Consider the following 22,122-nt stretch of genomic DNA (forward strand, 5'->3'; position numbering starts at 1 on the left):
TGTGCCTTATCTGGAGAAGTGGTGTCCTCCTTGGTCTGCGTCCGTGGAACCCAGTGGTGTGCAGTGTCCGTTGGACTGTCTGCCTTGAGATGTTGCCACCAGCAGAACCCGGATTCATCAGGATGGCCTTGGTGGTGATCCTTGGATTCTTTTTTACCTCTCTCACTATCCTCCTGGCCAGCACAGGTGTCACTTTTGGCTTCTGACCACGTCCTCTGAGATTTTTCACAGTGCGGAACGTCTTGTATTTTTTAATAATACTTTGCACTGTAGCCACTGGAACTTCAAAACATTTAGATATGGTCTTATAGCCCTTTCCTGACTTGTGAGCAGCCACAATGCCCAGCCGCAGGTCCTCAGTGAGCTCCTTTGTCTTAGCCATGACTGTCCACAAAACAACAGCAGAGAGCTTCTGTTTTTCACCTGTTGAGCTGATTAAAACAGCTGTTCCCAATGAATCAGGGTAATTAGGATGCTTTAGAACAGCTTGGACTATTTAGAATGGTATAGAACTTTTCCCATAGACTGTGATAGTATGCAAAGGGTATGAATAATTTTGGACATGCCACTTTTTGTTCAAATGTAAATAAAAGCTGAGAAATATTTTCTTCCACAATGATGCCTCTTGTACATCGTCTTATTATCTTTTGGGAGACGCCTGTGTCATTTCCGGTCAAAAAAAACTTGCTGGTTGAATAAAAGTAACTTTACGTCAGAAATATTAAACAAATGTTGAATATTGTTGATTTTTTAAAATTTATTCAAGATTAAAATAAAACTTACTTAACATCAAGACAAAGACCTTTTAAATGATGTTTAATTTGACTATTTATTAATAAATCATAGATTATATCAGCAAACATTTTGTAGACACATGAACATAACTCACAAAACTGTGTTTGTTGGAAATAAAAACCAGATTCAGTCCCGCTTTGCTGTTATAATAACCTCCACTAATCTGGGGAGGCTTTCTAGAACAGTTCATGAACTCTGTGTTTATTATTCATTATAAAGGTTTTCAGTGGGGTTGATGTTAGGGACAGGACTCTGCAGGACACTAGAGTTTTTCCACTCTGACCTTCACACACACACACACACACACACACACACACACACCCCCCATGTCTGATGTTAGAGCATAAAAAGAGGTTCTATACAACTGTGTGCTTCCAACTTTGTGGCAACAGTCTAGAAGAAATGCACATGCACGTGATGGTCAGGTGTCCACACACAGAGTGACTGAATACAGATTGTTTTGTAAAATTGAAATGATCACTTCCACTTCTCAGTTCTGTCTGCTGAGAGTAAAATTAAGGAAGATCATCAACAAAGTGGTCATTGAACATGTCCTTGGTGCTTTGCAAGCTGCATTTTATATTGATTACATAGATTTCTATTCAGAATGAACGAACGAGTCCTTTACACTATAAAGTGTTTGAAGAGTCGGTGGAAGGGGTGTGTGTGTGCTCCTCTGGAGTCCGTGTGCCTTTTTGTTGTTCAGCCAACATGTCAGTTAACTTCATAGACAGAACAGGATTATGTGTCTCTGCTGCCACCTGGTGATCATATCACAGAATTAATCCTTCAATTCAACTCAGATTTGTTTCAAGCTTTTAACAATGGATACTGTTAAAGGAATCTAAAAATTCAGAATAGAGATGATGAAATTAAAATTTATATTTATACCCAAATGAGCAAGCTAGAGGCCATGGTGGTAAGGGAAAAACTCTCTCAGATGATATGAGGAAAAAGGAACATTATAAATCATTTTCTTTTTATAACTATATAATCAAGTTCAATTATGTAATCCAGAGCTTACAAATATGAGCATCAGAGTAATTTCTGAATTCATTACAGTTAAATGAATTCCTCTGTGCCAAAGCCATCAAATGTTCAGAGACGGCTCTGACTTTGACCTGAGTCTCGTCTCTTTTTCTGGCTCTAAACTCACTGGATTTGAATGGCACCAGACTGATAAAGTACCATATTCACTGCTACCTGTAGCATGCATCTTCCCCCCTTTCTCCTAGAAAAATGTATACAGTGTACAACAAGATACTAAAATGTCTCTTAGGACTTGTGTGTAATCTAATGATATTAAAAAAAGATACCCGAATGAAAATGAACTAAAACCACAATGACAACCAAAGGGAACTTGATCCAATTCAGAGCCTAAAGTTTAAAATCTTTTTCAGCAGAATATAATTAACTGGCATGTGTATCAGGATTGAAATAAAGTTGCAACCTTAGTTAGTCATTAATTTTACACTGACCAGGCATAACATTATGACCACCTCTTCCCATCTTTATACACTTCACCTCTCAGTGGTCATAATGTTATGCCTGATCGGGCTACACTGCAGCGTTGTCGAATTCTCGATTCCGATTGGCCGAGAGTATTATTAATGAAGCAAAGAATAACGTAGGACAGACCTCACTGTTCTATGAAAATGTAGTGAAAATTATTCTGCATTATTAACCAGTGTGAATTATTTTAATAAAACAGCACGTTCTGTTGTGTTCTTCTGTGTCTTATACCACAGCACGGATTCTCTTTTTAACATTTACATTATTTCTTATGAGAAAATTTGTTTCACAATACAAATATTCACCTTAAGATCTCACCTCCAGAATGAATTACAATCATATGCAGAGGTTCCACTGTATCCTGTTTCGTGTTCATTCCGCAATGTTAAATATAACAGTAACTGGATAAAAAGTATGACGTTTAATTCTTTAATAAACCAGACATGTTCATCATTGGCACATGTAGTGCTGTATTACAGTTAAAGGATAATAATAAAGTCTGGGGTACTTCAGTAGCTCAGCTTCATAACCCTAACTCATCATTGATTATATTCCCACCCCAGCATGACACTGAGTGTTTAACTCTTAACTCTGTACCGTTACACTGCAGTACAGACCAATTACTTTACAGATCATGCTGCGGTACACAGCGAATACATGTGTGTAATTATAATCCATAACAACGACTCACAGCAGGTCCGCCACCTCTCCTCCTGAGCACTATACCATCGGCAAGAAGAGCCTTTGCCGTTTCGTCGAGGAGCATCTCTGGCTTCACATCTCCTCTGCTCTCCAATTCACTGTACTTCTCCACAAACCTGAGCAAAACACACACACAGCACACAACACTTATAAAATATACAAAATTCAATCACCTTTATATAAAATATATAAGGTATATATACACATACCCCATCTTGTTTAGCATGTTAATTCTTAACATATCTTCATTACTACACATTGATTGTAAATACATATATAGATATTTTTAATACCTCTTCTTACGGACAATAACTGACTATAAAGCACCAACATCTGGTATGACGAATGCAGACGTGTCTCTAGCAGACGAGCTGAATGCCTTCTACACTCGCTTTGAGGCTGCACCTAACAGTGCTAATGCTAAAGCTAATGCTAAAGCTAATGGCTGCAGACAGGAAGAGAATGCAAACACCGGAAACGCGTTCATAAGCCTTCAGGACAGTTAACACCAGGAAAGCAGTAGAACCAGTCAGAATCTCCTCAGAGGCAGCCCTGACCAGCTAGCAACAGTGTTCACAGATATATCCAACCTCTCCGTAGTTGGTAATCCCCACATGCTTTAAAGAGTCCATCATTGTTCCTGTCCCGAAGAAACCCTGTCCTGCTTCCCTCAGTAGTGATGAAGTGCTTTGAGAGGCTGGTCAGAGACTTCATCATCTCTTCACTACCTGACTTACCGGCCGAACCGCTCAAAAGATGATGCCATTTCTCACCTCCTTCACACATCACTCACTCACCTGGACACTAGAAAGGGGAATTATGTTAAAATGCTGTTTTTTGACTACAGTTCAGCGTTTAACACTATAATCCCCTCCACACTCACCACCATGCTGGAGCACCTGGGACTCAGCACATCTCTGTGTCAATGGATCTCCAATTTCCTAACTGGCAGACCACAGGCAGTAAGGATGGGCCCCCCAGGGTTGTGTTCTGAGCCCCCTGCTGTACTCATTGTACACGTATGACTGTGTGGCCACTATCAACTCCACCACCACCATCAAGTTTGCTGACGACGTTGTGGTCGGACTGATCTCTGACAACAGTGAGACAGCCTACCTGGAGATTAGGAATCTGGAGAACTGGTGTCAGAGAAACAACCTCCTCCTTAACATTAGCAAGACAAAGGAGCTGATAGTGGACTTCAGCACAAAGCAGGAGAGGAACTACCAGAACCCCGTGATCAACAACACCCCAGTGGAGAGACGGGACAGCTTCAGATGCCTCGGTGTTTACATCACGCAGGACCTGTCATGGTCCTGTCACATCAACACTGTGGTGAAAAAAAGGCCTAGCAGCGTCTCTACCACCTCAGACGCTTGAGAGATTTTAAACTGCCCTCTAAGGTGCTTAGGAACTTTTACTCCTGCACCACAGAGAGCATCCTGATAGGAAACATCACAACCTGGTTCAGGAACAGCACCATGCAGGACAGACAAGCTCTTCAGGGGGTGGTGCGATCAGCTGAGCACATCATCTGTACCAAGCTCCCTGACCTGCACTCAATCTACAACAAACGGTGCTGGACCAAGGCCAGGAAGACTTTAAAGATGGACAACACTGCTGCCCATTATTTCATTTCACTCCATGACCACCCCATACTGCTGCCGTCTGCACATTTCACATACTTTATACAGTTTATACAGTTCTACTTTTTACATTTTTATATATTTCTACTTTAATTACTATTCTAATTTCTATTTTATTTTATTTACTGTAACAAAACTGCATATTTTATATTTTATTCTTTCCTTTGGCATTTTACCTACTTATTTCCTTTTTCCTTTTCAAGGTCACAGTCGTGTAAGCATTTCACTGCACATCATACTGTGTAGGATTGCGTACGTGACAAATAAAAATTTGAAAAGAAAAAAAAAAAAAAACACAAAAAAAAAAAAAACATAAGACATCCATTCTCCTGTACATATCACCCCTATAGCTGTATATCTTTGTACACCAATCTTATTCACTTCACCTCTCACTGCTCAGAATGTTATGGCTGATCGACGTATGTAGCAGAGGCACATGAAATAATAATGCTATTGCTTACAGTGCTTTCCTTTACACCATATCAAATTCCTATAAAATATTTAAAACAAGCTCATCATACCTCTGGCAGCTTGATACAAAGTTGGTTTTTGTGAGATCAAACGCTTTAGGTCCATTTCCGTACAACTCGTAGAATTTCCTATAGTAAAAAAAAAAAGAAAAAAAAAGCACAATTTATTTATTTTTTATTCATTGTTTTATCATTATAGAGGTCAAGACACAAAAGCCAAACAGAAATCTTTAATTACGCTCGTATTTGATCTTCCTTGTAAAAGATTTCAGGCACGTTCTCCTCAGTTTTCCGTCGCGACAGTCTCAATGGTTTCACATAGACGGGTTCTCTCTTCGGACGAAATGCAGAGTACACATCAAACCAAACAGGTTTCTGAGACTCTTTGATGACTCCAGCACGCATAAGATCTCGAACCCTTGACAAGTGACAGAAAAAAAGAAAAAGCGTTGAGGATTAAGCAAACATTTCACAGTTTACGGTGCCTTGAATCATCTCGTATTCACCCTGCTTGAACTTTTGTAGCATTACTATGTGAAACTGAAATGGACTAAATTGAGATTTCTTTTTCTCATCTTGCCAGATTCCTGGGCCGTCCTGACACCTGCTGGTTCTGGTGAAACTTCATATCAAGTCATTTTCAGACTGGAACAGGTCTTCTAGCACCTTCTTCAAGTTCTAGCACCTTCTGGTTCTTGGATTTGGACCCATGTACCTTTGGCATTGTTTTGTTTGAAGGTGAAAATTCGTACCAAGTCACTTGCAGACTGGAACAGGTTTTCTACCTGTTTTAACTCTGACCAGTTTCCCCATACCTTGCTGAGGGAAGTGGCAGCTCAGTGGTTAAGGTGTTGGAAGGTTGTCAGTTCAAATCCCAGGACCACCAAGCTGCCACTGCTGTGCCCCTGAGAAGGTCCTTAACCTCTAAATTGCTTAGTTGTATAAATGAAAGTCCTATTTCAATGTATATAATTTCAATAATACCTCCATCCAATAACCTTGTGCTCCAGTACATCTAATCACATGAGCATCATCATCTAGTGCTTGCTAATATCAAGAACAGCAGCTACACTAATTCCTCTACACTTGCTATTCTTTTTATACTCATCCTGAGGCATTTATAGATTGTACCAGCTCCAGTTGTGTTCTGCTTCATGAAGATTTCAGACATCAGAAGACTTTCAGAAGATGCCAACCCCTTGTGGACTTTGAGGACAACAACCTCCTAATAACATTCTACAGATGCTGTATCTCCATCATTGATGATCTGAAGGCTTTGGCATGGAGGAGTTGGTGTTGAATCTATAATGCACTCAGATGTGGAGCTATTTTATGAGCTGCTCAGGAGCTCCTACTCTAACTGACTGTATATGACTGTAGAAATGGCATTATTCATAATCACACTCTCTGGTGTCACCCAAATGAGGATGAGGTTCTCTTTTGAGTCTGGTTCCTCTCAAGGTTTCTTCCTCATATCATCTAAGGGAGTTTTTCCTCACCACAGTCTCCTCAGGCTTGCTCATTATGAATAAATACAAAAAAAAGTTAAATACAAGTGAAAATTATGCCTAAACATTTGTACTATATGTCTTATGTTCTGTAAAGCTGCTTTGAGACAACGCCCATTGTTAAAAGCGCTATATAAATAAAACTGAATTGAATTGAGCTCGCAGTGTCTGCTCTAATTCATCCTAAAGGTGTTCCCCAAGGAGGTCAGGACTTTATGAACCTTGCTTTGGTCACTGGTGTACAGTCATGTTGGAACAGGAAGGGGTCATCCCCAAACTGTTTCCACAAAGCATTAAATTGTCCAAAATGTCTTGGTATGAAGCTGAAGCATTAAGAGTTCCTTTCACTGGAACTAAGGGGCCGAGTCCAACCCCTGAAAAACAACACCTGAACTCAATGATTTGGAGGGGTGTCCCAAAACTTAGAGCAATATAGTATATATGACTTATTTTTATACTTCTTTTGGGGAAAAAATGTAAACCTTGGTATTTTGCAATCCATATGACTATTTAATTGCCGATCAACCTACCGGCATGTTTTATGTGAGTGTGTTATTTCTAACAAACTCTCGAGAACACACCAAAGTCCAAAGAGATGGTTAAAGTAAATACATTGATATAACTATAACTATGATAGTCGTTACACTGTGATAAATACAATTTATACACATTTTGCTACTTTCATACGAATACCGCTATAATAAGAAACCGTGACTCGGTTATCGCACGATAATGCATGTAACCCAAACCGTAAAACCCCCTTATACAAGCAAGCATTTAGTTTGTTTTCTAAACCAATCGGTTTGCTCTGTCTCAGCTGTAAACATTTTGTTTTTTCAGTGAACCCAGCAGCATCACTTTACCTGTCTTTTTAGTCACCTTTACAGATAAAAAGCCGCAAATAAAGCAAACTGTCCACCTAAAGTAATACATAAACCTTTCTGATCCACATACGTACCGGGTAAAAACAGTTCCGACCTTCTCAAGTCGACTTCCAGCCATTGTGCACTTGAGAAAAAAAATAATATTTAAAGAAACGAGAATAAAATAACAGGGGTCATGAGAAACCCGTGTCTCTTCAGCTCACCGGAGGTTAACACTTCCCACCCGTATTTAGAAAATCCCATCCCCTCTGTAGGGATTGGTTTGTATTATACGATATTCTGAATTGTGATTGGCCAGTAATTTACAATCGTACACATTTCATATGTCCGCCTGCTATGAAGAAACAACCAATCACAAAGCAGAAGGCGGGATTTGTTGGAATACGGGTAGCGATAACAGAACGCTCACACCAAGCTGCATGGCACACGACTTCCTGCAAAGGCAATACGGCATCTCATTAAGGACAAACAGTGTCTGTATTTTTTTTAAAGCATATACTGTATATGGACGAGGTCTGGAAAAACATAATGGTTTAATTGGTATACTGGTAATTGGTATATATTAGTAAACGTTTATTTAATTAAACAAAATATAAGTAGCAATTATTATTATTATTTATAAAACATTGTTCAATAAGAATACGAAGTAATAAGAAAACATTAGATACTAGTTTTTTTGTGTGGAGTTTGCATGTTCTCCCCGTCCCTGTGTGGGTTTACTCCGGGTGCTCCGGTTTCGTCCCACAGTCCAAATACATGTACATTAGGTTGATTAGTAATTCTAAATTGCCCGTAGGAGTGAGTGTGAGTGTGTGTGGTTGTCTGTCTATATGTGTGGCCCTGTGATGGACTGGTGACCTGTCCAGGGTGTACCCCTGCCTTTCACCCAATATGTGCTGGGATAGGCTCCAGCAGATCCCTGTGACCCTAATTAGAAATAAAGCAGGTATAGAAAATGGATGGATAGATACTAGTTATGGCATCAATACTGTTGCTGAGACAGTCAGTTAAGCCTTATTTATACTACATTTAAAATTAATATCACCCTTTTAGTAAATGTTTTCCAATACCAAGCTGAATTAAACATTTCTGTCAGATTTTCAAAAGCTTTGCTGATTTATTTCATGCTTGTATGTGTTACATACTGATAAATGGGCTTAAAATCTTTAAATTGCCAAACATATTTAAGATGCAGCTGATTGAAATTTAGCCACACCCACAAAACTCCATAAAAAGAAAAAATATTTGTGATGCAACACAGTGGCTGATATATACACACACTAAGATTTCCTACCTTTATAGGGTGCCATTACATTTGTTCTAAATTAAGAGCTAGTCTTGGATTGCTGGATCAATTGCTTACTTATAAATCATTAATATTAAACCCAGTTTTTGCAGAATCTGTATTAAATTAGTGTAAATAATTAGAATTAAGGTTATTTTAGGCTTGATCAGGTAATCAATGCATAATATCATCAACACATTTACGCAATTTCAAGTCAGTCAGTCAGTCAGTCGAGACTAACGTCAGCAGGTCTCTTAATAGCTTCTCCAACCAGATTTCCATTCATAACAAACATTTCTTGGGCAAACATTCACTGAATTACGAATAAACTCAATCATATCCAGTTTGAAAAATGAGACTCATAAAAGCATAAAACCTTCTTTCCATGAATTTATTTTTATTGTACAATTTCATTTGTACACATCGAATAATCAGTTGAAAATCAAAATAAAAGACATTTCAATTTTCAATCTTTTAAAAAGACACATTTACAAAATGTATACATAGAGAAAGTCATGAGCTCAGCAACACCAATCAATCCTAAAGGTTATATTTTATGTCTTATTCATGTACAAAAGATATAAAAAAATAACAAACAAAGAAATGATTGACAGAATTATTGTACTGAGAAATGAATTATTATACTAAATATTTCCATAATAATAGATATGATGCCAGAGACAAGTAAAAATAGAATACATACAATATGTATTACTGATTGTCAGATCTTAACCAGTGACTCAGGATCTCTGATGCTGAAGCAACTCATGATAGACTAACATCTTCCTTTAATTTTTAAAACAGCTCTTCTTGTGCTGCTCGCTCCAGAGTTAGGCTCCAAAGATGTCCTCATGGTACCTCTTATCAGCCTAAAATAAACACATCATCATTATATTTACATCTTACTTTAGTGAAGGACTTAACAGACTTGGCTCTACGATCTGCCATGAGATAATGAGAGCTCACCTTCAGTTGACCCAGATATTCTCCAGCCTGAGTGAGTGTTATACCTAGACGGCTAACCAGGATCTCTTGTATAGAACGTGCGACTTCCCGGGCCATGGTCATGCTCCCACACACATACACATGTCCAGACTTCTGGATCAAGGCTTCCCAAACTTCTTCACTAAGCTGCTTCTTCAGGACATCTTGAACATACACCTAGGGAGAAAAGAGGAAAGGTTATGGCTTCACTGGGTATCAAGTTTGTCAATAGTATAACAGTCAGCTGTCTATACAGTCAGTGTATATATCTTTGGTTTAGCCATTGCCTAGCTACAGCAATATTTGGAAAAGTAGACACATGGAAATTGTCAGACCTGACAGTAGAAGAAGCCTTTATTTTTGTCACATATACATTACAGCACAGTGGAATTCTTTTATTCACATATCCATATCATGATATAGCACCCCTGGAGTAGAGAGACTTAAGGGCCATGCTCAAAGACCCAACATTGGCAGTTTGGTATTTGGGGTTTGAACCCAGTGGCAGTTCAGCATTGATAGGGTTTTAACCCTGACATTCTGATTAACATGTCAGAGTGTTTAGCGCTTGTGCCTCTGACAGACCTCACTATCCCTTCATTCAAAATAATAGTGAACCTGCATATCATTAGAAGAAGCCTTTATTATCAGCACACATACATTACAGCACAGTGGAATTCTATTCTTCACATATCCCAGCTGAGAAAGTTGGGATCAGAGCACAGGGGCAGCTATGATACAGTGCCCCTGGAGCAGAGCGGGTTAAAGGCCTTGCTCAGGTGCCCAACAGTGGCAGCGTTGTTGACCTTCTGCTCAACAACCCAGAGCCTTAACCACTTGAGCCACCACTGCCAACCAGACTTTTGCCTTATCTTACTGATAAAGTTTATATTTTCAAAAGAAAATGGCATACCTTGGGGTAACCAGCTTGGCGAGAGTAGGCTGGAGTGATGCTCTTCAGAGTGCCATTTTCTTTCATGGCAAATGTTTCCTCTTTATAAAGATGATCAGTATCTGAACTACGACATCCAAACACCAACATCATACGGCTCTCCTGCAAACCTGCAATAACAGTTTAACAATTACTGTATTTTTTCAATATCACTAAAACAATCCTGATTTATTATATATTTCATATTGCAGATTGCCTGTCCAAAACTGGATCTGAGAGTACCTGTCTTTTTCATGTCATGGAAGCGTTGCTGCCAGAAGCTGCGGAAGGGAGCGATGCCACTTCCTGCTCCGATTAGGATAGTCGGAGTGGTGGGATCTGGAGGAAGGTGGAATCCGCTGGATCTGAAATCGTAATCATATTCATCAGGGTATGAGAAGATGCCACAATTTGTGCCTGAAGATCCTAACTTCGTATCATTTCTTTATTCTAGTCTCTGCAATTTTGGTGATTCCCCATTTCCCAGCTTAAGTCCACTCATTAACTAATTAACAAGCCAGAATGAAAGGCAAATTTTTGGCAAAGGACCACCAAAATGTGCAGGGTGTTGGTAAACCTTCTTTATAGTTATTTGTATGTAAACTAATTTGTTTACATACCCATGAACAAAGCAGGGAACTGTCTGTCCTTCTTTCAGGGTGTTGAGCCATGTGCTGCAGACACCATGATGAAGAGGACCCTTTCCATCTGGTGAGAAAAAAAGCACCAAAAAGTGTTGGTTAGAATGAGGTTCAATGAGAATCATGTTGGTTAGAATGAGGTTCATATTCAGTGTTCTCATTATGTTGTGCATAAAGATTAATATTACATTAATTGTCCTTTACCTTGGGTGCGGTAGTTGACCACGGACACAGTGAGGTGAAGCTCTTGGCGGTAAAGATCAGGGGAGGAGCTGATAGAGTAAAGACGGGGCTTCAGCAGGGGTAGCTGGCTGAGGAGGAAGGTTGCAGAGAGCTCCAGTGAAGGAAACTCCTCCAGAATCTCCAGGAAATTGGGCTTGCAGAATTCTTTCCATTTTGAGTAACACTTGAAGTCCTGAAGAAAAGTGTTGTAAAATAAGTTCTTTAAGTTATGTACCTTTTATGAATTATGTTCTAAGGTATAAAAGCTGTTTATCATCAAGTAGGGACTTAATGTACCGATGCCAGTTCTAGAAGGCGCTGTCGGTCATCTTCCGTCTTGGTCAACTGTGAGAGCTTGCGTAGGAAGCTTTGAGAAGGTGGTGTGGTGATATCCAGGAGGAAGGTAAGAGCCTGGGTTAGAGAGCAGGCTGGGAGACGAGAGTCTGTCTGCCATCCTTCACCTCCTACAGGATGCAACATTGATAAAAGTCTTTGATTTCTATATGGCTCTATAGAACACTTGATTCTCAACTTATTGGTCATTTTAGGCATTTGGACTGATAATTCTGGAAAACAAGCTATCACAGATACAAAGGTTACTAGTGTTTAAGTTGCTGTCATTAGTCATCTCAGCTTATTTGCCAGGATTTTTCACGATAATTGATAGCAGTCTTGAAAATTTAGTAGAACTTTTACCAGGGCCAGACTCCGGCAGGTATTCAAGTTGGATACTCTGATTGTTGGGAGGACCGTTGGGGAGGTGCTTCAGAATGCCCATCACCAGCTCATTTGAATTTCCTGGGAACAAGCCAACGTGGTCACCAGCAGCATAATTTAAGACCTGTTTCCCATTGTCCACCTCCAGCTCCACCAGTAAAGTAGAGCGGCTAAAAATCAAATGACATGAAACAGTGAAAAACAGCGAAAAAAAGGTCTGGTACGATTCCAATGCAAGGCAAGATGTGAAGATTATAGAGTAAGCTGATTAAGAGCAGACCTTGACTCAGGATTCTGGAGATTCTTTCTCTTCTTTAGCTTCATGGGAAACACAGTTTTTGAGTGAAGCACTGACAGGGCTGTAAAGACAAAACATGTATGCTGTTGTATGCACCATATACCATTTTATTACAAATGCAAGTGTATTTTGATTTAATATCTCATCACTAATCGTAAGTAAGATTTTCTGTTAGACAGGGTACCTGAGATGCGGTCTAGGGTGCTGCTGTCAGGTTGAACTCGGTATCTCTTAGGATCCCAGGTCTCTGTTAAGCGTTCAGACCCTGAAAGTTGGCCCTTAACACCAAATTCCTCACATGCAGCCTATAGGATGAAATATGATTTTTAGAAAAAGCAGAATATTGTTATGCTTTCTTGCCATTAATGGGAGTTGGCGTCCCACCAACCTTAAACAAACTGCAAGCCCATGCAGAAAAAGCCTCTTCTTGCCCATTGAGCTCATCTCCCTCTCCAATGGAAGTCAAACGTTTGGCTCCCAGCTCTGCGAACTTGTTATCCACAGTATGGGCAAAAGCACAAAACTGTGGATACATGCGAGAGCCAAGGCCAAAAACACAGTACCTGTGTGATTGAAAAGAAATAAATACATATTACTCAAGCTTCCTGTTCAACAGTTCGGACATTGTTAGTTGTTACTGTAACCAGATATACTTAGGACTCACCTCATGTTGTTTTGCAGCTTATTCAAGTTCATGAGCTGCTTTTTGAAACTCTGTGAAAAGAAGAAATCACGATGTCAAGATCTAGTATACATCTAGTTTGTATATTATTCCTTCAATAGATATGCAGGCAGAAACTTTTAGAAACTGCTCTTAATGCAACCTTAATGCAACATCATTGGGCAACTAAATACATACATACACTTCCATGATGTAACATACCTCTCCGTTTCCTGGGGGGTCTCCACTGCCAAACGTGCTGGTGACGACCATTAAAAAACGCTCCTTCTTAAGATCCTGAAAATCGTAGTCCTCCATGCAAAGTAGCTGTATCAGTAAAGAAATGAAAGATTTGTGTGTTTATCTCAGAGATACACAAATAAATCTGCTCCATAGCAATGAAAAGGCCTGATTTGTGTGGATGGTTTTCTTACCCTGGGATTAAAAGCATAGCTGAGCATTGACTTGAGCTTTTTGGCAAAGGTTTGCGATTTTCCAGTTTCAGTAGCAAAGAGGATGGTGCAAGGCACTCTCTTTTTCAAGGCAGACTGCATGAGTATTTGAGAGAACACCACTGCCCTGAAGAATCAGAAGTTAAGCATGGGATCATTTAAAACAGTCTTCGAACAATTTCTACAGCACTGAAATGTAACATAGTGACTTGGTCTTACTTTGTAAGTGCACTGAAGCTGATTTTTCGGCGTTTCTTTAATCCTTTTGTCTCGTCTTTCCAGACATATGTTAACCAGGGATCAGGCTTCAAACAACAGAAATAGCAACAGCATGGTTAATACAGCGGAGTGTTGGAACTTTTATAAGGACATATTATTCTGCACTTTGGCTTCTAAAAGCTAGTAGGTTTTAGTACGATAATTGCTGTAATAACTATGGGCCACATTCAACTACAGACTATTGCACAGAATATGTGCACAAAGGGTGGAGATTGTCTGAAAGAACTCAGTTACACAGAATTCTGCCCATGACTGTAAGCCCAATTTATTAAACAACACCAAATCTAGAACCCCAGAGGTGTGAAATACATTTTCCTACATTTTATACAATTTTCCCAATGTAAATCATGCCATAACTTTTGTACTTAAGTCACCAGCTCTGAAAATGGACCCTTTTGTGCACTCTGCCTTTATAAAAGTATTCACTGTTCTAGTAAGTGGTGCAGAGTGAGTTCTACCTGGTAGTAGTAGAAGGGGGAAAGGATGTAGCTGATCATCTCCTGGTGGAACACAGGGGTCAGAGAACCAGACATTGGAGGCACCAGCCAGACCCAGTCAGCTGGACAGCCACCCCGCAGACGCAATTCAGTCTCCATGTGCTTCATGAAGGACTCAGCGGCAGAGTGGTGGTCCATGATGGTCACCTTATTTTTCTGCAGCACAAGACAAGGAGGCACTGAGACAACATAGGACATACGACCTACTACACTATAGAAATTTCTTCTTCTGTATAGAAAGGTCAGTACAAACTTTATACCTGAAAACTGTGAATCACCGCAATATTGATGGCAACCAGAGCCTGATCCTTCCACAGTGATGACAGATTGTGTGTATCCAACCCCATACGATGTCCAACTTTCTGTAGAAGGTAAAGCATTAAAAATAGTTTAATTAGGTTTCCAAACCTAAACATATGACCCTTCTTACACTGAGTGAACTAGGTTTACCTCAAGAATGTTGTAGCGCTGAGTATCACAGAAGTCCCTCACACCAATCTCAGTGCCCATGTACCAACCATTAAAGGGGCATGCTGTGAACTCAAGACCACCAATCTCCAGCAACATGTTGGACACTGCAGGCAATGCAAACCATTTGAGGTTCAGATCTTTGAACCACTCATACCTGTGGAAAAACCCAACAGTTTTAAAGCATGGGCTGTAAAATCAGAGCATAAATGATTGTATATTCATACATATCTATCATATTAAAACACATGAATACATATCCTTTACTGAAGATACTATATACACCAAAATCACTTACTGTGGGTGCTCCATTTCAACTTCTAGGATCAGATCTGGGGGAATTTCAAATAGCTCAGGATCTTCTCCATTGGCCTGCAAGATCAGTGGCAGCACATCAAAGGACCCGTACTTTGGTGTCCATCCAAGTTGGACACAAATCTGTTAGAAAGCAGAGGTAAGATATTTTTAGAAACCACCATGCTAGAGTGAATTATGCATTATTAATATAAGTTCAGAAAACCTCGAGTCCAAATAAACTGAATTGAGAGTTATAGATACCTCAGTGAACTCCACACTAGCAGGGTCTCCAATAATTTGTCCGTCCTCCAGCTGATAGCCAGCGTATTTAACCAGCTGACTGTTCCAAACCCGGAAATCATGCTGGCCATCGGTTCGTTGAGGGAAGATGGTGATGGCTGACCTGTTAAAAAATAATAGACAGAAAGAAAGAAAGAAAGAAAATCACAGTCTTATGTTAATATACTGAACTCTATGTAATTTAAGCTAATAATGTACAGATTATAATAGCATGTTGTTATAGTATATTCATGAAAGGAGTGTCTAATGTTAGCATTTTATCAGATGTAAAGCTGTAGCTTATGGTTGTTCACCAAAGGAAAGTATTCATGACAGAAAGTATTTTGCAGACATTTTACGGCATTAATTAACAAAAGATCATTCTTTGCTAAATAAAAAACAAGTTAACAGGAAATGTTTTGGGACATTCGGTTAGGAAATTTGCTTGAGTAACAGTGACTATACTTTATATCAGACACATCACACCACCCTGAATATTTTCATATAACAGCATGAAACAAAAGTGTCTTATTCCTCTCATTAGTCCATAACATTGCATGCCATAAGCTCAAAACGAATTATCAAATATTACAGTCATTATAAATGAAGTGTACCTTATGTTGCCTCCATTTGAAGCAAACTTAATGTGAGAGCACAAGAACTGGAACATTTCCTTTGAGGTCCTGCATTTCCGTGCATCAAACACCTGAAGAAAGAAATATCTCATATCAAGTTTTGCATTCACTTTTTGTTTTTCACTTCTTAATTTTGAAATTTATTCACAAAACATAAAGAAGATTTTATGAATAAGTATATTCGACCTGTAAATTAGACCACTGAATCCTGCCGATGCACCTCGGAGCGTTCCTCCAAGCCTGTTTGGCTCCAAATGCCATCTCTTCGAGGGTGAGTTGATACGTTCCGGTGGCATCGATCTCATTGGCTACCTCATTAACACGGGCCAGATGCTCATCTATTTTAGAGCTGCGTTCAATAAATAGCATCGGATTAAACCTGGTTCAGATTAATTCATGTAACTTAGGACAACATTGAAATAAGCTTACGTTTTGAAGGATTTGTAGTACTGGTTGATGAAGTCAATGGCCTGCGTGAGGAGCTCATTGGTGGAAAGTGGGGAAACGGGAGAAGAGCGCATTAAAGTCTTTGGGTTCATTATGGAGCCTTCGCACATTTTCGATCTGCAGAGCTGATTCTAAAAAAAACAACAACAACAATAAAGCAGACAGTTAATAGGAAATCTTGCTAAATTTCCTCAAATAAATACACTGATATAGCTTGTTCCTTTTTAGATATTTGACATGTTTAAGGTATCCAGGCCATATACAATTGCCTGTCTTTGATTTATATAACAGTGTACAGAATATGTACCATTTACACAATGACATTCCAAATATTTTTTTTAAGAATATTATTGTTTATTAGATTCAAACACATATTATCCATTGATTAAAGCACTTTAAATTCTCCCACCATTTTTTCAACAGAAACAGATTATATCTAATGCCTAATGATGGCACTTACCTTGACAGCTCTGTGGAAAAGTGTGTCTTGGTGGCTAGAACCATTTTCATAATTTTTCATTTGTACTGACATTGGACATCGGCTGATTCTGTTTCCCTTCATCTGTAGAAGAAAAATAAATAAAATAAAAATAAATACTACTACTACTAATGCAACTACTAATAATAATGATCATAAAAATGTAAAAAATAAATAAAATAATTCAGATTATAAAATTTAAAAAAATATATTAAATAATTAATAAATAATTACAATATGCTACACATATAAATAAATTATTTACTTTCTTTTTTCCAGTTATACCACCACTTCATTACAATTACCATTGTCATTGTGCCTTATTATGAAACATATCATATCATATAATGCATCATATTTTAGCTTCTTTGACTTTACTTGCCTTGTTTGTCTGGGTCAGTGGGAGCTCCTTTGTGCTATCGTGAATGATTTTCCCCATGTTTTATTCGAAAATAAAGTGCCCAAAACTGTCAGTCTGTTGACGATACAAATTGGTCTGTTAATTAAAAAAAAAAGATTAACTATTAATACTTTTATATCATATTAAGCCTGTTCAGAATTCAGCACATTAAATTAAAAAAAAGGAAAGAAAATTTTCTAAGGAAAAATTCTCACCTCTCTGTGGCAGCAGATCTTCTATTTTCTTCAGCTTCTAGTCGTTGTAGTCGTAGCACAAGTTGTGGCAAGTGCACACCTGATTCTCATCAAGTGAGCATCCTTTTCTTTTTATAGGCTACACATTCTTCAGCTTTTGGGGCAGGTCACATTGTGTCTAAAACAAGTGGGCGGGGCTGTGTAGTAATCATTCACATTATCAGTGTACTTTTTCAACACTTACATAATTTCTTTTTTTTTTTCCTTCCTTGAGGGGAAATACATCTCTGTTATATTTATAGACTTATCCTCATCCTGTAGAAGAATAACTGCAAGCAACATATACAAATATTTTACTTTTAAAGAAAGTATTTTTTTCAGACTGTGATTTGATAAGGATATCATTATATTTTATTCATTCTCTTTTTTAAAGAGAAATTATATACTCATGGTGGCACCAGACTAAGAAGGTCAACCAGATTTCCAGTTTCAGCTCCTCCTGGGGAATTACCTGACATTCCAGAAGCGGAAAGGCTAAGATACACTCTGTGTCTTTGGTCTGCACAAAAAATAGCTCATTCTATGAAAGCAATGGTGAGGCAGCTTCCAGCTCTTCAGAGTCATTAGTCTTAGAATGAACTATGATAGAGCAACTAAAATCTTCATGTATGCCTCTTGAGCAGGAATTATAAGCCATTAGTAACCCTTTTGAAAGTATTTTTAATCCACTCTCTTTCCTATTCACCTATCACCAATCATCTTAGCCCCAAATCTCACATCTTCCCTCACATTCACAACATTCACTCTAGGAACCAGGAAGTTAATGTAATCAAAGGATGAACAATTAATTGACTTCCCCTTCTTACAAATGCACAATATTCCCAGAAATTAGGCTAAAAGAGTCGACTAAAAGGTCTATTCATGTCGAATTACTCATCTACATTCTTCCTGCAAATTCCATGTTGACTTTCTACGAAGAAATGTCTACACAAACAACATCAGCACTCATCATCTCAGTGTGGAGATCTGTATATCTACTGTAGATGTGCTTTTTCTGACAGACAGCATTGTGGAGATGGACATCTTCCAAGTAAAACTGTATTTCTTTACCATTATTGTATTATCATTTTACATATCTAATAAATAGATTAGATTATTTGATAAAATAATCAAAACAGCAGTTCTGACAGTAGGTCCAGCTAGAGGAAACATCAGGTGGACATTAATGCACTGTTTTCAGATTTGTTATTGTTTCTGTAGTAACAGATTGCACTGGGGATTGTATGGAGGAAAAATAGATAAAAAATGTTTTTAAAAAATGCAACTAAAACATATATAATTGTTGAGATGGCGCAGATATGAGGAAACATTTATACCTGGAAGGAGTCTCCAGTGTCAGTGCTTTATAGTTTTTCAGCATCTTCAGAACAGTGGGGTTTGTGGTTTCTTAGTTACATGACAAGCTTTTTTTATATTATCAATGTAAACAGAATAAAGGCTGGTTAGGAAACTGCTATAATGTAAATAAATATATAAAATAAAATAAAAACTCAATTGTTGCATAGACATTCCCTAACGTTAAATGTAAATATAAACCGATATAAGGTATGAGTTGTCGTTTTTTAATAAAGTATTATTTGTTATTGATGGCAAATTTCTGAGGCATAAAAGGATTAAAACACTTCTGGACATGCTTTTACTGCACTAATTATTACTCATGGTAGGAGCAGTGACTCCATTTTACACCTTTTTTACACATTCCACATTACCGAATTTTTCATACTCAGAGTGTTTTATTCTTATGTGCTAGAATTCTTATAGAAGATCATGTCAATATCATCTTGGTATATAGTGTTGGGCACTTGACACAATCACCCCAGCTCGTGTTTATCTGTTTCTGGCCGCATGGCTGGATTTACTGGATGTAGGGTTATAATAAACAGAAATTTTTAAGAAAATAGAAATCCATTGTACATTACTACACTGTACTTCACTGGAAGGACAAAAGGAAGCATTACTCAACCAGGCCCGCAAGAATGAACTTCCTTATCCTTCTAATCTTCACATATTCTCTTCAGGTTTTATTGTTCATGTTCATGTTTTGTTTTGTTTCTTTCTTGACAGCTGATGAATGGAAAGTAAAAGACTGTGACATGGTACAGTAAATATGCATCCCTATGATCCGTTGAACCGGGACTAAAAATAGTATTAATAATGGGCTTACCGTATTGTGCATGCATAACAGGTTTATTTTACCGGTAATGATAGTAAAAAGTATTTTTTTTGTCTTTCAAGAAATTGCATTGTTACATTTACAATAAAGACCACCAGATGAGAGTAGAATTAGTAAAAAAAAAAGAATTCCTTTACTCACTTATTATTTTACTTTAGTGTATTATTTATTTATTTAATTATCTGTTTATCTGTCTATATATATATATATTATATAATTATATAATATATATTATATATATATTATATATATATATATTACATATATTATATATATATATATATATATACACACTATATTGCCAAAAGTATTCGCTCACCTGCCTTGACTCGCATATGAACTTAAGTGACATCTCATTCCTAATCCATAGGGTTCAATATGACGTCGGTCCACCCTTTGCAGCTATAACAGCTTCAACTCTTCTGGGAAGGCTGTCCACAAGGTTTAGGAGTGTGTTTATGGCAATTTTTGACCATTCTTCCAGAAGCGCATTTGTGAGGTCACACACTGATGTTGGACGAGAAGGCCTGGCTCTCAGTCTCCGCTCTAATTCATCCCAAAGGTGTTCTATCGGGTTGAGGTCAGGACTCTGTGCAGGCCAGTCAAGTTCATCCACACCAGACTCTGTCATCCATGTCTTTATGGACCTTGCTTTGGTCACTGGTGCACAGTCATGTTGGAAGAGGAAGGGGCCAGCTCCAAACTGTTCCCACAAAGTTGGGAGCATGGAATTGTCCAAAATGTCTTGGTATGCTGAAGCATTCAGAGTTCCTTTCACTGGAACTAAGGGGCCAAGCCCAGCTCCTGAAAAACAACCCCACACCATAATCCCCCTCCACCAAACTTTACACTTGGCACAATGCAGTCAGACAAGTACCGTTCTCCTGGCAACCGCCAAACCCAGACTCGTCCATCAGATTGCCAGATGGAGAAGCGCGATTCGTCACTCCAGAGAACGTGTCTCCACTGCTCTAGAGTCCAGTGGCGGCGTGCTTTACACCACTGCATCCGACGCTTTGCATTGCACTTGGTGATGTATGGCTTGGATGCAGCTGCTCGGCCATGGAAACCCATTCCATGAAGCTCTCTGCGCACTGTTCTTGAGCTAATCTGAAGGCCACATGAAGTTTGGAGGTCTGTAGTGATTGACTCTGCAGAAAGTTGGCGACCTCTTCGTACTATGCGCCTCAGCATCCGCTGACCCCGCTCCGTCAGTTTACGTGGCCTACCACTTCGTGGCTGAGTTGCTGTCGTTCCCAAACACTTCCACGTTCTTATAATACAGCTGACAGTTGACTGTGGAATATTTAGGAGCGAGGAAATTTCACGACTGGATTTGTTGCACAGGTGGCATCCTATCACAGTTCCACGCTGGAATTCACTGAGCTCCTGAGAGCGACCCATTCTTTCACAAATGTTTGTAAAAACAGTCTGCATGCCTAGGTGCTTGATTTTATACACCTGTGGCCATGGAAGTGATTGGAACACCTGATTCTGATTATTTGGATGGGTGAGCGAATACTTTTGGCAATACAGTGAATATACAAAAATATATATAGATTTGTTTTTTTTGTCTCCATTTTCAGAGGAGAGTAGAATTAGTAAAAAAAAAAATTATTATTTTACTTACTTATTATATTACTTTATTTTTTATTATATACTTTATTTATTTATTTATTTATTTATTTATTTATTTATTTATTTATTTATTTATACATGTATTAATTTTTTTATTTTAGTATTGTCTGTTGGTCTATATACTTATATTACTTTAGTGTACATTTTATTTTATTTTATTTATTATATACATATTTATTTTTATTTAGTGCAGTGTGCATCTTTTTAAGTGTACTTTAAAATATTAACTTAAAAGCTAACTAAAGGTACAAGAGTCATCCTTAAGAATTATTATACCTTAATCTTACCAAAGATTACTACATTCACTTTAAAACTACAAACTACATTCACATTACTATGCAATAGACACACACACATAGAAAGGTACTAAAACTGTACCTTTCATGGTGCCACCTCAGTGACAAGGAAAGGTACAGGTTTTTTCTGTTGCTTTGTTTTATTTGTTTTTTTTCGGAGTGTGTTTCCTTTAAGGAAAATATGTATTGTCTTGTGTTTAGCGTGAAGGCAGATGGCAATCAAAAATGCATTGCATAATTTCCTGCAGAGATCCGCAAGAGTTTATGAGAAAT

At 38.3% G+C, this 22,122-nt stretch overlaps 2 protein-coding genes across 3 annotated transcripts; both read right to left on the reverse strand.

The window, feature by feature from the left end:
- Positions 1–803: 803 nt before the first annotated feature.
- On the reverse strand, positions 804–7,754 carry mrps23 (mitochondrial ribosomal protein S23). Its single transcript, XM_058412926.1, has 5 exons — positions 7,592–7,754; positions 5,364–5,543; positions 5,177–5,254; positions 2,999–3,125; positions 804–1,556 (listed from the first exon to the last, which is right to left on the reverse strand). The coding sequence occupies exons 1-5, from the start codon at positions 7,633–7,635 to the stop codon at positions 1,425–1,427; spliced, it is 561 nt and encodes a 186-aa protein (XP_058268909.1). The 5' UTR covers positions 7,636–7,754; the 3' UTR covers positions 804–1,424.
- Positions 7,755–9,208: 1,454 nt separating this feature from the next.
- Positions 9,209–17,825, reverse strand: LOC131367537 (nitric oxide synthase, inducible-like). Of its 2 annotated transcripts, none has more exons than XM_058412883.1 (26): positions 17,704–17,825; positions 17,471–17,584; positions 17,071–17,172; positions 16,593–16,741; positions 16,350–16,512; positions 16,143–16,234; positions 15,511–15,652; positions 15,251–15,390; positions 14,935–15,109; positions 14,745–14,846; positions 14,446–14,640; positions 13,928–14,013; positions 13,691–13,835; positions 13,479–13,583; positions 13,260–13,309; positions 12,984–13,158; positions 12,780–12,900; positions 12,578–12,656; positions 12,277–12,467; positions 11,878–12,044; positions 11,563–11,773; positions 11,338–11,425; positions 10,961–11,082; positions 10,700–10,848; positions 9,769–9,963; positions 9,209–9,671 (listed from the first exon to the last, which is right to left on the reverse strand). In XM_058412883.1, the coding sequence occupies exons 2-26, from the start codon at positions 17,525–17,527 to the stop codon at positions 9,633–9,635; spliced, it is 3,240 nt and encodes a 1,079-aa protein (XP_058268866.1). In that variant the 5' UTR covers positions 17,528–17,584; positions 17,704–17,825; the 3' UTR covers positions 9,209–9,632. The 2 variants fall into 2 exon arrangements, with proteins under 2 accessions (XP_058268866.1, XP_058268865.1); XM_058412882.1 differs by having other exon boundaries at positions 17,471–17,563; positions 17,704–17,804.
- Positions 17,826–22,122: the final 4,297 nt, after the last annotated feature.

This window comes from Hemibagrus wyckioides, linkage group LG17 (genome assembly GCF_019097595.1).
Source record: "Hemibagrus wyckioides isolate EC202008001 linkage group LG17, SWU_Hwy_1.0, whole genome shotgun sequence".
Lineage (NCBI taxonomy): Eukaryota > Metazoa > Chordata > Actinopteri > Siluriformes > Bagridae > Hemibagrus > Hemibagrus wyckioides.

Bases quoted from the DNA above. Each gene is read 5' to 3' on its own strand.
- LOC131367537 (XM_058412883.1), bottom strand. From the start codon at position 17,527: ATGGGGAAAATCATTCACGATAGCACAAAGGAGCTCCCACTGACCCAG. The intron at 14,641-14,744 runs GTATAAAGTTTG...CTTGTGCTGCAG, and splicing joins CGGTGATTCACAGTTTTCAG to AAAAATAAGGTGACCATCAT. The intron at 11,774-11,877 runs GTACATTAAGTC...ACTTTTCTTCAG, and splicing joins GCCTTCTAGAACTGGCATCG to GACTTCAAGTGTTACTCAAA.
- mrps23 (XM_058412926.1), bottom strand. From the start codon at position 7,635: ATGGCTGGAAGTCGACTTGAGAAGGTCGGAACTGTTTTTACCCG. The intron at 5,544-7,591 runs GTACGTATGTGG...TCACTTGTCAAG, and splicing joins GTCGGAACTGTTTTTACCCG to GGTTCGAGATCTTATGCGTG. The intron at 1,557-2,998 runs GTGAGTCGTTGT...TATGATCACCAG, and splicing joins GGAGAGGTGGCGGACCTGCT to GTGGCAGCAGAGACACATAA.